The sequence below is a fragment of the Fusarium keratoplasticum genome, chromosome 11 (assembly GCF_025433545.1).
Source record: "Fusarium keratoplasticum isolate Fu6.1 chromosome 11, whole genome shotgun sequence".
Classification (NCBI taxonomy): Eukaryota; Fungi; Ascomycota; class Sordariomycetes; order Hypocreales; family Nectriaceae; genus Fusarium; species Fusarium keratoplasticum.
Window position 1 is genome coordinate 1,997,807 of NC_070539.1, and position 15,829 is coordinate 2,013,635.

The window sequence follows — 15,829 nt, forward strand, 5'->3', positions numbered from 1 at the left end:
TGTTCAGCAATCATACTCCAATCAAAGCCCATTATCCCGATGGACTCCTGTAGGTCTTGAAATGGGCCATAGACTTTGGTAGATCGCGGCTGCTTTTACAAATGCCTTTACTATGTGAGGTCTCAAATCGCAAGGGAGTACTCTGAATTGAGAGCGGAGAGAACTATACCAAGTTGAGAACTCAAGACAAGATCTAGCCATATCCACCAGCCTATCAATTGCCAACTTTGCATACCCAGGAGAGAGACCATCCCGCTACGTGCGTCGAAGGTCATCGCGAGACCATCGCCCCCGGCTACACAGTCGAGTATAGGTGTGATAGTTTTCGCTCTGGCGATCTCCACAACAACATTAACTCGGACCGCGACTGCGCGCTCCTCTGCCAGGCAGCTTCCCGCCCTGTCTGCAGCTACCACGCTGGCACCCGACATTGTATCGTCGGGAGGGAAGGCGGCCAGGACATTAGCCGCGTTGGCGTTAGCTACATGTTCAAGGTCGAGGAGCCAGAGGAGGACCCCTTTGGCCCGGACTGTGAGGCGGAGAAGACGTCTTGCCTCGAGACTCAGCAGTCTCTGAGGAAGGAGCTAGAATAATGCAGAGCCGCCGCCGCGTCTTCCTCGACAAGCGGCAAATGCAACCTTCGGAAAAGAGCCAGAGGCTCCATTGGGCAATATACCACGACCCATCCAGGGTGCAAGCAGAGGTGTTTGGAAAACAGCAGGTGTTTGGCGTATGGGTACTACGTATGCAACAGCATTTGCAACCTTTTCGACAAGTCTGTAGAGGACTTGGATGCTCCTGATTCCATGACAGACATCCTGAATGACAAATTTGCTTGAGGAATATGAGAATAGTTGACGGATTGGAATGATCGGAAGGTTGGAGTTGTGGTGGAGGCTTTAGGCTGGAACTGATTGTTTGAACTCTTCTACAAGGTCGCAATATTGGAGGAGTTTTGTACAAGGTAGGGGGTTTTGTATCCGTAAAGAGGTTTTCCCCCTCACCTATCAATCATTCAACACTTCTTATCTCCTATACTCTCTTGCCGCAAAGGCGCATAGACTTGAAGTTTTCGGCTTGTCCCATAGAGATAATTGTCAAATGGCATTACCAGTCAACGGCCTTTCCTGGCTTGAAACTAAACCCTTCCGTTATGAGCATATTAAAGAGGCTATGAATCACAGCTATAAGATAGGATGCACTAACGTCATAAGCTCTGCCTACACATCAACCTCTTGGAACATTTCCAATGTCCTCCTTCCAAGGTATCACTAACCATTCAGCGTACACCTCGAGTGCCTAATCCTGTGCCTTGCGTTTCCCAAGTCCTGGGCCGAGATCGTTATCCGACATCAAACACACGGCACACTGCGTGGCAGTTCCATTGTCAATCTTCTTCCTCCTCTCATAGTACTGTTTTCTGTATCCTTCAAGCACCTCTTCTGATCGTTCACGATGCTCCTCCTCCAGTGGCGGCGGCAAGATACCGGGTAGCGGATCATACCACTGCTCTTTTGGTGTCTTTGTTCCATCAACGCCTCGGAAGCTCTTCTCAGCCTCGGCATCATATGGCATTCGGTCTAAGAGGGCTTTTATGATGGGAGGTGTGCACGCGACGGCATCGACGACATTGCGGTCGGCATCTAGGGATCGAAAGATGCCATCTTTGCCGAGCATGCGGATTCCCATTAGAGTGGGGTCATCTTTCATTTTGAGCATGATTTCTGACACTTCGTGCTGAGCGGGAGAGAGGTCTTTAGGATCTGGGTATTCGCAGTCAAAGAAGTCTTCGGTCATATCGGGCATGTCGGAGGTGTCTTCGGATTGCGCCATTGTGAATGATGGATGAAGAATGTGGTATCCAGAGGTAGAATGGCAAATTATTAATTGCCCTATTCTTTATGTTGCTCTTTATATCGTATTCAGAGACCAGGGGCATCAGTAACCTGCCGATCCATGGCGTCGCAGTGTTGGTCGTCAATGATCCAACGTTCTAGACCACGGTCTCTGTGCAGGCCTCGGTTAATCTTTACTGCATTCTTCAACGAAAAATCCTTCATGACGTTGAAATCTTCTCAATTTGGAAAATCGCTCCAGACTGACGTAGTTGTCGTGTGTTCCATCGAGGTCTCGAACCACCAAGGCTTCGTAATCAGTGTGGTTTCCGATCTGCGCCACTCGGCTAAGGTCTGTCACTGGAACGGCATTCAATAACGATGGAGCATTTTCTGTAGAATCTGATAATCTGGCATAGGTTTGACAGGATAGTATGGAGTGACTGTTGAGTGCTAGGTGCACACGCAGCCCCGAAGCAAACATGTGGTCTCGAGGATTCAAACGCTCAGGAAACAGTCAGAACAAGCATTTCACGATGGGTGTCAGGCTAACAGTCTCACGAGAACAATAATTCATAACAATTTACCAAGCTAAACCAAGAATAAGCTTCTATGTAGGCCGGCATCCATGTAAAAGTTCTAAAATGTGGCCCAAACTCCAAACGCCAACCACCTGCTGATGTGAAGAGCTTCCATTTGGATCTCAAACCCAACACGAAGTCTCCTTAGTTTCGGTAAGAGTCGTCGGCCGCACCCAGTAGATCAAATACTATCCTCCAGGTGAAACTTGTTGGAAATTCCCAACAACTTTGCAAACTCAGCCGTCTGGTAGTTCGGATACTCCAGAGGCTGCTCTCGTCTCTGGCCAACGTTGGGGTCGTACTCGGGCGCATGTTTGGCAAAGTTGTTGGGAATTCTCAAGAGACCTTTGTCGACGATGTTCTCCTTGACCCAATCTTTGTGTTTGGGAATGCTAGATGCAGCAGACTTTTGTTTGCCCTTGTGTGGAGGTACGATGAGAGTCTCAGGATCTGGAATCCTCAATGTGTCATTGTAGGCGCGAGTGATGGCCAACCACTCTGCATCGTAGCAAAGATGAAACTTTCCTTCGCTTGTGGTTTCCATGTGGGCATCGGCTGAGCGTGTGGGTATCTCCAGCTCCCTCAGTTCCATGTAACTTGCAACGTCTTGACCAACCTTGCTCAAGGCAAGGAATTGCGTTTGCTGGTTCTTGTCCGAGGACTGTGGAATTTCCTGTGAAGATCCACGTCGAGGCTTGAAAAGCGGAAGAACATCCTTGAGAGAATTAGGTAGATCCAACTGTAGGACTGACTCCTCCATCTTTGAACCGCGATGCTCAACTGTCGCCTCGAATCTGGCATGCATGTGTCCCGAGAACCAGTGTGAGGGCCGAAGACGATTTAAAACTTCTGCCGCAGGTTTGCTTCCGAGGTTGTCAACTTTGGCACTTGCAAAAAAGTGAGGCTTCTCAGCAAAGAGCTGTTCATGGTTCCCGAACAGCTCAACCCACGTAGGCCAATCATGGCTAAGAGCGATGTCGACTGGTTGAGTGACCTGAAGCAGCTTTTGCACATCATATTCTCGGACATGATAAATCGACCGGATGAGATCTCTGTCATATGGTAGTCGCTCGTCGTGAGGTTTGCGATAATCCGACGGGTTGTAGATTCCTGAAAGTCCAGCAATGCGACAAGGTCCATAGTTGATGACTCCAGCCGCACCTAGGTAGTAAATATTTGGCGCAAGCCAGCCTCCGTGATACAGCTCGAAAAGATAGTTGGATGCTTCGTGGTTACCGCCAATCACCAGAGTCAAGACTGGAGCTTTTGCGTTACCGCTGTAGTACTTGTGAAAGTCTCCCATGCGTAGATACCGTCGAGGAACAGACATGCAATTCAAGTCGAGGTCATTTCGAATAGCCTATGATGTGAGTTTAGGTACTGGCGATGGCGTCTTGGGGTTGCACCTGAAAGTCACCACAGATGATGAGAAAGTCAATATCCGAGAGAGTCCATCCTTTTGCTTCACATTGGTTTTCAAGTCTCGCATAGATTGTGTCCAACTCCCCATGACCCTGGATTTGTATGTCAATTCATAGTCGCTTCGTCACCAAGGTGTCACTCACGCAGCCGACCGCTGCAATCTTGAGAGTGGACGCAGTCGGGTCGTCAGATATAGTGAGAGTGCTTAAAGTCGCCATGACTGTGTCTTCATCTTCAGCGCAAAACTTGAGCAGTTCAGTCTATTTAATGCTCACCACGACGGCTTCACTGAAAAGCCAATGCATCCACCTCCAGGCACCCATCGTGAGTCAATAGTGAGTCAAAGCGACCCATAAGATGGTGTGACGTGACGCAAGGCAGATTATCACCCACCAATAAACACGCCCCGATTATCTACACAGGTTACATCGGAAACAGTCTTTCATTCCCCGGCGTCTACTGCACAGCCCTGACACATCCAACGCCACCTGTGCAACAATACCACTCCAAGTCGGCTACTCCAGCGTTATCCTGTGCAACAGATCTACAGCTAGAGTTTGATACCCCGGAAACCCTCCGCCTTGGCGTTGGTCGCTTCGGCTCTGGACTGCATTTCCGCCCAGACGAATCCGTGCGCGGGCTAAACCCAAGACGAGACCGGGTTGGATGCCTTTGGAGAAGCCACAAAAGGTTGAATGGGGGATTGGAGTGCAGCATTCCAGACGGTAGAGCATGATCCCCTGTGGCGCGCCCATCGGCGAGACGCCATGGTGACGCTTGCAGATGGGGTGATGATGTTAAATACCGGCCGACCCATCGAAGCTTGTTACGCGGCAGAGCTCGCCTTTCGCCTTTGACTCTCTTTTGCAACCATGGCTCCTGATATGTATCACGTTGATCGCAAGTCGCTCTACACGAGCCTTGAAGCTAGGATTGACTACCTGCACAAGTTTCTCGACTGGGATGACCGTGAGTCTTTCACCTCAAAGCTGACGGTGTCTTGGGGACGCCATTGAAGGCAGAGCTGACGCGCCACAGGAGACATCGAGGCTCTCGCGTATGGAGCCCAGCACATCCAAAATCTCATCCCCGCCGTCGTTCACATCATCTACCACAAGCTCTCCGAGTTTGACATTACAGCCCGCGCCTTCGAGGTCCGAAACACAAGCTCAGAGTCGCCTTCCAAGGATGAGCTTAGTTCAGACAGCTCTCTGCTGATGGAGCGGCAAAACTTCTTGAATTCGTACCTCACCAAGATGTCGCAACTCAGCAAGGGCTCGTCCGATCAGTCCAAGATGGCGTTTTGGGAGTATCTCGACAGTGTTGGGTATGTCTTCTGTTATCCCATGTGAATATTTCTGACGAGTCAGTGCTATGCATGTCGGCTTGCAAAAAAGCAGAGAGCTCCGCATCGACTACATCCACATCAGTCTCACTCTCAGTCTGATACAGAGCGTCATGTCACAGGCCATCCTTGACCACAGCTCGATTCCGATTTCCAGGAGGGCCGCCATCGTCAAGTCATTTAGCAAAGTCATCTGGATACAGAATGATCTGTTTGCTAGGTGGTATGTCCGCGACGGGGAGGAGTTTCCGGATAATCCTGCTGTCGCCAGGATACAGGTGCCTCGGGGAAATGGTACTGCCGGTGTTGCGGCCACTACGCCTGGCACAGCACCTGCTGCTGTGCCTGCGCCCGCCGGGCCTTCTGCTTGTCCCTTTAGTGGCATGTCAAAAGAGATGGGGCTCAAGGTGGGACATTGATGGAGGATGAAGGGCGAGGCAGTTCCTTTCCTTTATTAATCATTGAGGGCGAGTGAGTGAGTCTCTGGTACTTGCTGTGTGTTTGAGATGGGCTGCAAACGATTAGGATATTACTTTAGTTTTCCATCCAACTCTAAAAAACATTTGAAGTGGATTAGCCTGTCTGTCTTGCATCTTCGGCCGGGGTTTGCGAAGTGCATGAGTCTGCGGCCGTACTGCTTTTGGAACCCTTAGCATCTCCTCACTGTAACATAGAACATCGGCTGTTGACATACATGTGGAATAAACCAACAAGATGCGAGTGAAGCATGCTAAACTCCTTTTCGAGTCAAAGTTTGGATCAACTGTTACACATGAATGCTCTCATACTCCTTACGGTTGTAGAGGGAGGAAAGTGTGAGTTGGCCAGTGAGTGGGTTGAATGTCGTATTTACGATTGGAGATGCGTTACGGCAGCCTATGCTACGCTATGAGGTATTGATGCAAACACGACATATATGTTTTCATTATATATTCACTTACGTGGTTGAAAATAGGACTTGGGCCTCTCGGGTAGCTCTGGAGGACGAGGAAACTGTTAGATTCGAAGGAGCTTCTGCCTTCTTTAACAAACTCATCAGGGGAATAAGAATCAACACCTCTACCGAAACTACCCTCGTCTCACTTTCATCGCGGTCAAAATCGGGTTCCATCAATAGATTTAAATCTTGGCCCTCTTTGGGTCACTAGATGTCCTAATTCCGACTCTGAGCCTCGGTCATCTTGGACTCCTCCAGATATTACAACCACATTAACCTCGGGTATCTGATTAGAGAACAACGTAACACTCCACCAAGCTGTGCCATAATCTCGCCTTCCACGCCTGCCGTCTTCGGCCTGAAATCAAAGTCTTCACTGCCCGTCCCGCTTCGCTGGCAGCTCAGGTACCGTTGGCCCGGAATAGGCCAGTTCAGCCGGCCGTGATTGGTCATGTAGCTCGCTGACAGGCGGTGGAAATTGATTGTGCTGTGATGGCAACTCTACAGGGCCTTGACCGCCCTGGTATGTAGAGTCGTACGTATATCCGCCTTGATGCGTTTGCTGTTGCGGCTCTTTTGCCACTTCCAATCCAGCATTGTCTCCTGGTGTTGATGCAGCAGCAGCCGCCTTTAAGGCCTTGATCTCTCTGTTCTTCTTCATGAAAAGCCAAATGAGACCGGCAACAAGGGCAGCCCCCAAAGCAGCGCCGATGCCAATACCAGCTTTGGCACCTGCTTTGAGGCCTTTGGAGGACGAAGAGCTCGATGAGTTGTTGCTACTAGAGTCGTTGCCGCTGCTGGAGTTTGAGTCGGAGCCTGAATTCCCCGAGTTCGAGTCGGAATCCTGGTTGTTGCCATTTGATACAGTTCTTTGTGGAGCCCCGCCATCCGAGGTCTGAGTGGCATCGTCGTTGCTGGAACTTGTCGGTTGGTTGTTCTCTGAAGTACTAGTCTCGGCTGGATCTGGTTGCGCGATTATCCCAGAGCCTTGTGCCTGACGCGCTTCGACGGTCCATCTAGGTGATATTGCCGACTTTCCTGATGTATCATTGATTTGAAAGGCGTACTCGGAGTCGCCAAGAATTTCAGAGAGATACTCTGGTACACGGAAGACCAGAGAACTCTCTGTGTTGCCGGCTGGTAACCATTAGCCAGTGGACAGCGAAAATGGGATGATACTGACATGCTACTTTCCACAGAGACTGCCATTTGCCTTCGGCGCGTCTCACAAGAGTCACGGAGACTGGCCCCTCGTGGCCATCCCATTCGATGGTAAAGGGCTGATCACGATTGACTTGCCAGTTCCTCGTCACCCAGGTGATGCCATTTTCTTGCGGTTTGTCCAGGTTCTCCTTACCGTTTCCGATGGAGAAGGCCGATAAGACATAGGTGAGCGAACGACCGAGGAGCATCGTGGATGAGCAGAACTACGCGGAAGCTCACAAGATCGTGTAACTTCTGAAGCTCTCAGACTTTCTCAACAGCGCAAACAAGCACTCCTGTGAGGACGACGCGCTGTGACGCGGGGTGATGCATGTTTTATTTGTTGGCTGGGCTACGCCTCACCATGTCGCTTGGGGCATGGTGCAGCTGCTAAGGGTGCATAGCTTGATCCTCATGCCACTCTGATTTGTTGATGCCAAAGATGGCGTTTGAAATGATCCCTGGTAAATTACCATTTATTCTTTTTATATTACAGGGGTATGGTTCGCAGTCGAGTAAGATCGGCTCAACTCATTGCCGACTCATCAGCATTAGGTGCCTGAGCTCTTGATGAAAATAAGCTTAATTGTAGCAAAGCGGGTATCCAGGTGGAGGGGGTCAAGGAAAGTTATCTGGTGAAGTGAACGATGGACCGACTTGGGCTAGCTAATACAGCCACCTCAACCCATTGTGTCGCATGTGCTCTAGCCTCTCGTCACTGCGAACCCTTTATTTCGACAACGCCCTTTACACATGACATAATCAACCCGCCCTGATCTTGGCCCTGTCATGTAATCACTAGCCTCCGAAAAGGCTATAATTCATTAACCTGACTCACGAATTCGCCCCTCCAATAATGACAACTATTGAGATCTCATGTACTCGTTCATGCTGAAAGACAACCTCTCAATAAACGCTCTGCTAAACAATCTCCTTGGCCAGCTCCTTAATCTTCTCCCACAACAGAGTGAAAAGCTCCTTGATAAACTTGACCAGGTCAAACTTGGGCTTCCACACAATCTCCCGATTAATCTCCTCTCCTAGTATCCTCCCCTCAATCTTAACCCTCAGAGGCGGTCCACCTTCGTCAGGATGGACTAGGCTTCTCACCGAGCCCGAAAACTCAACCTTTCGAATGTTGAACATGGTCTTGGCGTGATCGGTTGCCCATTTGGCGAGATCTAGCTCTAGTTCGACAGCATCCTCGGTTAACTCAACAGCGTGTCGGGCTAGATTTAGTTCTTTTGTGTTTTCTTTGGCAAATTGGACTCCCTTCTTTGCTGTCTCAAAGCCGATGAACTCGGCGCAATCTGAAAGTTTATCGACGGCCTTCTGTGCTGTTTCGAGAAGTGCCTGTGTTACTCTCTCGCCCTCAGCAAGACCATGCTTGGCAAGCTCAAACAATTTCAGCTCGTCACTCGCAGTCTCTGCAAATCTAAGCCCCTCGATAGCTCCCTGGATTAAGGCCTGCTGTGTCGTATTCACCTCGACAAACGACTGCTTTGCAAGGTTTAGTCCCGGCGTCAGAACTTGCTGGGCTGTCTGCAATGCCAGTTCAGCTGTCCGGACCGCGCCTTCGCTCTGGATGTATTCGGAAGCAAGTCGAGCCCCTTTTGCTTCTTCCAGATACTTCTCGTATAATTTCAGACTTTGATCAGCCGTAAAAAGTAGTCCTTCTGCGGTCACAATCTGGCCTCTGTACTCCCACTTGTCCAACCACTCTGCCGCATCTCGTTGTCGCTCCAGTCTCCAAATAGCGTCCTTGAACCGTTCCTTTTCTCTCTTGGCTTGGTTGACTTCTGCCTGTTTGTTTTTAATGTCGTTTGTAACAATCTCAGCTCTCCGTAGGAAGTCGGCTCGAGCGACCTGTACCCCGGCTTGGGCTACATGGACACCATCGTCCAGTTCACGTTGCTTCAAGTCGACAGCAGCTTGAGCGACGCGTATGGCATTACCCGCATTGGCTCGAACCTGTTCCAGTTCTTTTTTCTTCTGCCTGATGAGATTCTTGAAGTCGCGCTCTGTCTCGTCAACCTTGGCTTGCAAGCGCTTTCTTTCTGCTGAAGCTGACGCGATGGCATTAGCAAAGTCACTATCAACCTGAGCCTTTTTGGCGAGCCAGACCGCCTTGACGATTTCAAGTTTCTTGATTGCATCATCACAGCCAGCCTTGAAGACGGCTTCCTTGGCTTCCATGTCCTGTTTGACCATCTCAAAGCCCTCTTTGGCGGCTTCATGAGCGGCTGAGATCTGCTGGTCGAGCTGAGCCATGACATAGTCAATAACACGCTGCTCCATAAGTCCGTACATGGCAAAGTCGGCGTTTGCCCATGTCTTGTAATTCTTGATGTCGATTGTGCCCTTGAGCTGCGCTTCTAGCTTTAGCAAGAAGAGGTCGGATAGCTTGAGATGGGCAAAAAAGTCAAATGTTGTCTTGGATAGTAGACCGATATTCAAGTGAAGAGCGGCGGACGCTTCCCAGATGTCAACTGCCCCGTCGATCAAGATCTTTTGTGCTTGTGCAGAGAACTCAATGTCCACAAGTGGATCGGGTTTGGTGGCGCCTCGAACAGTCAAAGGACCAAGCGAGAATTTCTCGATCGTTGCCATGATTTTGACTGCCTTGCCCAGCGTGCAATCAAACTGAGCTCGTTTCCCGAATATCTTCAGGTCACCTTTCGCTGAGATTCCTGGTGGATATACGTCTTTCCCAATAGTGGTCCCTGTTGAGAAGTACATATTGAGCTTGGTAAAGTGCAGGAGATCATCCGCAACGGTAGGAAGCTCTCGATCTGCGACAAGAGATGCAAAAGTTATGAGATGTGACCCGCCGAGGTTCTCGACAAAAATATCCACGAGCTGTTCTTTGGGGTTTTGACTGAACTTGAAGGTAGCACCGGCCGTCTTGGATCCTATTGCCAACTGACCCCCAAAAGCGAGGCTTCCAGGGGTACCAGAGGCGACGAATGAGGTATAGATGATGCCAATCTCCATGACACAGGTCTTGATCACCACATTCTTTCCAGCGCCGAACGGGTTGACCCATGGAGTGAGCATCTTTGCAGATGCCGTCGCCCCGATGAGATCAGCCCCGAGCGTTAACTCGAGCTGCAAAGGCATATGGTCTGGCTGTCCGTCCACTTGAAAGTTTAATACAGCCGCAATCATCAGCTTGGGGCTAGGAGCTCCTGGACCGGCCAGGATGCTCAGCTCGATTGGGCCTGTCCAGATATCATCGCTGAATCGGATGGTACGAGCAGCTGGAAGTGATATGCCAAGTGCAAAGGCGCCGTTGGTATAGGTAGCGCGAAGAACCATGCCCTTGACGCTCCCACCAAGAAGTGCTTCTATGGCCGCGATGCTGTCGATACTAGCGCATAGTTGTACTCCCTTGACAATGTTGAATGGGACGCCCTGAAGGGTTCCAGCAGCTGCATCACGACTAGAGGCGATGATTGCGAGACGGTTAAGGGATATATCGAGCATTGAGTTGCCTTTGAGGGCCGGGACAAGACGTGAAGTGGACAAGTCGCCTGATACTTCGCCATAGACCGTCCACACCCATCCGAGCTTGGGGTGTTTCTCGGTGAACAAGGCAACACGGGCATCAATACCATGGAAGCTGACGTCGCCTGAAATGCTGAGTTTTGTCGAACGTGCGCTCTCTCTTTTCATCTTGCTGGCGATAAAGACGTCAAAGCCCACCTCTCGGATGAGGAGGTCCCAGTCGTCAAAAGCGATGTCACCAATGGCGCCGCGGACCTCGATGCCATCCTTCGAAAGGATGAGAGACCCTCGAACAGATGTGTAGCCGTTGATGGTCACGGCTCCACATAGAGCTAGCTCGGTAGATGAGATGGTAAGGGACATGGCATCGAATGTCACATCGTAGTCAAAGGCGTCAAGATGAACTTTAGTGAGCTCGTAGAAGATCTCGCCGACGTCCTGGAGTGTCAAGTTTCCAAGGAAGACAGAAAGCTGCATGTGTTCTTTCTTTTTGCGTTAGTATACCGTGGGGTGCATCTGTCATCAGGTGAAAGACACCCACCCTTGCTATAGAATCCGCGAACCTGCATAGTTGCGTTACGAAGCTGCATGACAGCAGTGACATCAAATGTTAGCTTGCTACTCTTTGGGTCGCTGCCATCAAGGCGGCTGATGAGCATGACTTCGGAGAGCTGATGCCAAAATCAGTAAAGGCACAGTCTCAGATCAATATTAAGCTCACAGCAAGTCCCTCGATACCCATTACATTCACCCAATCCTCGTTTTTGAGACACAGCTCCAGCTCCCAAACAGACAGAATCTTGCGCAGCTTGTAGTCAACCTGTAGTGGCACAACTGACCTCGGCATCGTGACGTGTAAATGGCCAAAGAAGCCAAAGCCAAAGTGCCACTTCATCTTTTCGGTCTACGTATCATAAAGTCGGCTGCCCAGCAGTTCGACTCCAATCTCGCGAAACTCGAGAATATCAAAGATGTTGATGCTCACATCTCGAAGGGTGCCTCAGAGCATAAGGGTCTCTAGGGACTCGATCCGGTCGAAGGCTCGTTCTCGGCCAAGCCATGCTGAAAAGCGAATGCCAGGCTCCTTCTGCCGGAAAGAGTCACGAAGGAAGTTCGACACAGGTTGCAATGCCCCTGTAAAGACGAGATCAGTCTCAAAAAAAGAGTCCCCGCTCGTCTAATAGCCCGTTGGTGGTCTCGACGAAGCCGAGCTTGGGATCGACAAGTTGGATAATATCCCAGCCGCTGGCGGCAAGTGTTGGCACAAAGGTACCGAGGGAAAGTTTTTCAGTGCCGGTCTTTCTCTGTGTTTGAGGCTGGGAGGGGAAACTCTTCGCCGTGGGCGCCTACAAGGGCTTGGCGGATGTTGTAAACTTGGAGCCCGCCAATCTCGAGCGGTTCTTCATCTTTGTCTTCTGGCTCCACAAGAGTTGACTCGGCCGATAATCTGGAACGCTCGGCCGGTGGGCCGCCATCTACTGACGATGGCGACCTGGATCGTTTGAGCCCAGAGTCATTGGGTGCGGGCTCTGGCTTTAGAAGCTTGGTTGGGGGGTTGAGATCCTCAGATGTCAATGACCTCTGACGTTTCAGTGACTGCTGAGTATTGTCCATTTTGATACCAGATTCCAGGTACGGACAGTCAAAGTTGGCTGGAGAAAAATGCCTTGCGGCTATGCGAGCGAAACTGTATGTTTATGTGACCGGAGAAGCGATAGCAGGTCCAGCACGCCACAACAGACGAGCTCGAAACTGGCGAGCAACCCTCTAGAGCCAATGAGTAGCAGAAGAACAAGGGGCGCGCAATTCCGCACACCTTAGTCTAGCGAGCTGAGCAACTGTTGACAGACTATCGAGTGATATCAACGCTTACGAACCGCCACCTGATAGTGCTGAACCCCAGCTTTTCTCTTTTTCGCTACTTTTTCCGAGACAGGCGCAATTCAGCTTGTGTCGCGACTTGAGACTAGACCATTTCCTGCCCTGTTCGCCGTCGTAACCGCTTTGACCCGCTCGATCCCGGACCGAACCGAGACACAGACCCCGTGGAGACAGTCGAGACTCTCCTAGACCCTAGATACGGGGAACCCTCTGTATGCTCAATTCTAGTAATAGTCTTGGATGCCTCTGAGAAGGCCAGCGCAACTCTTCAACACTTCCTATCCTACGGCGTCAAACTCACACCACCCACCAGTCAACATGGCGTCCGGCACCAGGCGAAACTTCCAGCTGATGGTGCCAAACAAGGACATTCTTCCCGGGATAGACAATCTTGTCTTTGAGTACAAACTAAGCCATCCAACTTTGCAACTAAGTCAAGCCATCTCTCTAGGGCTTGGCTTAAACAAACCCAAGGATGAGAGCGAGAGCTATGTTTTTGCTCCAAAGCCCGCTCAGGCGTCCGAGACGGCCTACTACTTGCAGGTCCTACATGATGACTTTGAGGATTTATTCGTGCCTCAAGTCAGAGACAGCAGCTCTTCGATTTTTGTCTCTGTGTCGCTCGTCAAGGATCTCATCAATGGCGAGAACAGGGACTGGACCCAAGAGTGCCCGTAAGTCATCTCAGTAACTGTAGACAGTTCGTTGCTGACAGCTCAACCAGCAACATTTTTTCCATGGACATGCATGCAGCGGCGGAAAAGAACTGGCTACAGAATACAAAACCGACGAGTGCTAACGAAACAAAGCTAACGCATCTCGACGTGTGGGTGCGAGACAAGAATGGCAAATTGACTGAAACCGAGATGCTCAGGGTCGGAGCCGACGGCTCAGCTGCGCCATTCTGGCTGAATTGGGTCAAGAAGAAGTTTTCCATCCCACGCAAAGGCGGGAAGCCGTCTTGATCTACCAACTTTGAACTCATGGAGCCGTTGTATATCGTCCCGATTACAGAGGCTGATCGCTTGTTGACGGCGTTGGAGGAGTGCGTGGATCTAGTTAACCTAGACAACGGCGGAGACTACCTCATGCTATCCAAAACAGCTCCCGATCCTTTGCATTACATGCTTGTATGTCAATATGCAACCGACGCCAAAGACTTGCACAGACTAATGCAGCCAACAGATGTCCATCGATCCGTTTGGCATCTTCAGAACCTATATACATGTCAAAGTCTGGGATGCATGGATGGTCAAGGTCAGATCCAAAGCTGCCAGCAAACCAAATTCGATTCGGGACTTTATTTTCAACGGCACTCCAACAATGGACAAGTGCTACGATGGCATCGCAAAGGAATACGAAAAGATTTTCAACGCGAAAGAAAATGGAAATGGACCCAACAAACCGACCACTCTCTCGAAAAGCAAAAGGCGCAGGCTCTTTCAAGACGCTTCCATTCTCGCTTCTCGCCAAAGGGAAACATTGAAACACATGAAAATGCTGTTGGCATGCAGGTGTATTTGGACGCACAGAAAATTTTGGATACTGTGAATAAGCGGACTGGTGAGGATAGTCAGAAGACAGTGATGGGCAATGTGTCAGCGCCTGAGGCAAGTACATCCTTATCTGCGAGCTTTTTTGTTTCTAATGCTCGTTATAGATTGCAGATTCGCTTAACTGGGCCAAGGAGATGGTCATATTTAGTAACGCCGAGGTAGGGCCTCCCTCTTCCAAGCAAGGCAACTGACTTACGACTCCAGTGGCTGCACCTATCAGGCTTTGCATACGGAGGCTTCATGATGACTGGAGACGAGAGTGGATGGTCGACCAGTCAGAACCCTCACAACCTCGTCTTTGGCACCTCTGAGACCAACTCTCTCATGACACGGTAAGAGTTCCTTCACGCCCACGATGAACGACGACTAAAATCCAACTATCTAGTTATGAAGCAGCTTGGCAATCCTTCATTTTGTACGAGTATGAGCTACAGCAGATGAGCAACATTGTTCAGCTCGTAGCTACGAAACAGGAATATCCTCATAAGATGCCTCGCATCATGTCTTCTGATGGGCAACTCCTAATCCGAACCAACGTTCCGGAAGTCGATCTCGAGTACGATTACTGTGACATGACCGGTACACAGAGATACAAGAGGAAGAGGTTCTCTCTATGGGACGAACAGAAGGCCCAGGCTCAGAGGAATGACTTTACGCAGGTACCTGGAGGTGCACTGTCTGATGCAGACATGCGCCAGTCTGCAAAAGATGACTTCTTCATTGCGCACACAATCGAATACTCATTGTTGTTTGAGCATACGTCTCGCTTGCTGAAAAGACGCGGGTTCCAGCAGACGGTGTACTTCTACCCCTGTTCGCGCCCGCTCCTACACAAGCTTGAGACGGACTTCGACCGGAAACTCCTGGCCCACTTTTATCGGTCCGCGAAGCAGGATCTCGTCGAAGACTGGAACGACTTGGGACCAATTAAGACCCCTGGGAGCAAGGCCACCAAGTCAGGGAAGAAAGGCAAACCTAGTGGTAGCAAGACGATCACAAAGGCAGCCAGAAAGGCAGTAGAAAAGAATAATTTGAAGAAGAGGGTCGCGGAGTCAGATGTGCGGGACGCCGACTTTGAAGGCTACGGCGACTTTCAGAAGCTGATAAGCGACCTGAACTTGGGAGCTCTGGGGGATTTTGACAACTTTCAAGACATGAAGACGATCACAGACTTTGGGGACTTTGGTCCTTCTGCGAGTGGAGATAACAGCGACTTGAGAGATGTGGAGGGTAATGAGAAGGATGGGGAAGAGGACGTGGAGGGTGGAGAGAATGGGGGAACTAATAAAAGGAGACTGTTGGGTAAGTCTGTCAAGGGCTCTCTGTACAATCGACTCGAGGTTTGGAATGCCAAAGGGAAGAAGGATCAGGAAAGGAAGTTGGGGGAATTGTAAGGGCTTTGGAATACGACTTGACAGATAGGCCTGGCGAAACCATATGCAAGTGATTCAGGAATGTTTGCCGCTATACAGGTTCGCGATGGCCGTCCTCAAGTGACACCGCAGGCATGGGGTCAAGACTGCATATCGAGTCAAACTCAGAGTCGCACGAGAGTCAGGTTA

General features: G+C 50.3%; 6 protein-coding genes across 6 annotated transcripts; 2 read left to right on the forward strand and 4 right to left on the reverse strand.

Annotated features, from left to right (window-relative positions):
- Nucleotides 1–1,299: 1,299 nt before the first annotated feature.
- NCS57_01348800 (uncharacterized protein) lies at nucleotides 1,300–1,833 on the reverse strand (the record flags this gene model as incomplete). Its single annotated transcript, XM_053063121.1, has 1 exon — nucleotides 1,300–1,833. The coding sequence occupies one exon, from the start codon at nucleotides 1,831–1,833 to the stop codon at nucleotides 1,300–1,302; it is 534 nt and encodes a 177-aa protein (XP_052908016.1).
- Nucleotides 1,834–2,597: 764 nt separating this feature from the next.
- Nucleotides 2,598–4,056, reverse strand: NCS57_01348900 (DBR1 domain-containing protein; the record flags this gene model as incomplete). The annotated part of the gene is made up of 3 exons (XM_053063122.1): nucleotides 2,598–3,776; nucleotides 3,823–3,930; nucleotides 3,982–4,056. 3 exons carry the CDS (start codon nucleotides 4,054–4,056, stop codon nucleotides 2,598–2,600), a joined length of 1,362 nt encoding a protein of 453 aa, XP_052908017.1.
- A 654-nt stretch (nucleotides 4,057–4,710) lies between these two features.
- On the forward strand, nucleotides 4,711–5,602 carry NCS57_01349000 (Protoglobin domain-containing protein; the record flags this gene model as incomplete). The annotated part of the gene is made up of 3 exons (XM_053063123.1): nucleotides 4,711–4,807; nucleotides 4,877–5,165; nucleotides 5,209–5,602. The coding sequence occupies 3 exons, from the start codon at nucleotides 4,711–4,713 to the stop codon at nucleotides 5,600–5,602; spliced, it is 780 nt and encodes a 259-aa protein (XP_052908018.1).
- Nucleotides 5,603–6,493: 891 nt separating this feature from the next.
- Nucleotides 6,494–7,547, reverse strand: NCS57_01349100 (uncharacterized protein; the record flags this gene model as incomplete). Its single annotated transcript, XM_053063124.1, has 2 exons — nucleotides 7,304–7,547; nucleotides 6,494–7,257 (listed from the first exon to the last, which is right to left on the reverse strand). The coding sequence occupies exons 1-2, from the start codon at nucleotides 7,530–7,532 to the stop codon at nucleotides 6,494–6,496; spliced, it is 993 nt and encodes a 330-aa protein (XP_052908019.1). The 5' UTR covers nucleotides 7,533–7,547.
- Nucleotides 7,548–8,244: 697 nt separating this feature from the next.
- Nucleotides 8,245–11,725, reverse strand: NCS57_01349200 (uncharacterized protein; the record flags this gene model as incomplete). The annotated part of the gene is made up of 3 exons (XM_053063125.1): nucleotides 8,245–11,312; nucleotides 11,372–11,501; nucleotides 11,552–11,725. The coding sequence occupies 3 exons, from the start codon at nucleotides 11,723–11,725 to the stop codon at nucleotides 8,245–8,247; spliced, it is 3,372 nt and encodes a 1,123-aa protein (XP_052908020.1).
- Nucleotides 11,726–13,029: 1,304 nt separating this feature from the next.
- On the forward strand, nucleotides 13,030–15,661 carry NCS57_01349300 (uncharacterized protein; the record flags this gene model as incomplete). Its single annotated transcript, XM_053063126.1, has 5 exons — nucleotides 13,030–13,385; nucleotides 13,436–13,541; nucleotides 14,372–14,425; nucleotides 14,472–14,599; nucleotides 14,653–15,661. 5 exons carry the CDS (start codon nucleotides 13,030–13,032, stop codon nucleotides 15,659–15,661), a joined length of 1,653 nt encoding a protein of 550 aa, XP_052908021.1.
- Nucleotides 15,662–15,829: the final 168 nt, after the last annotated feature.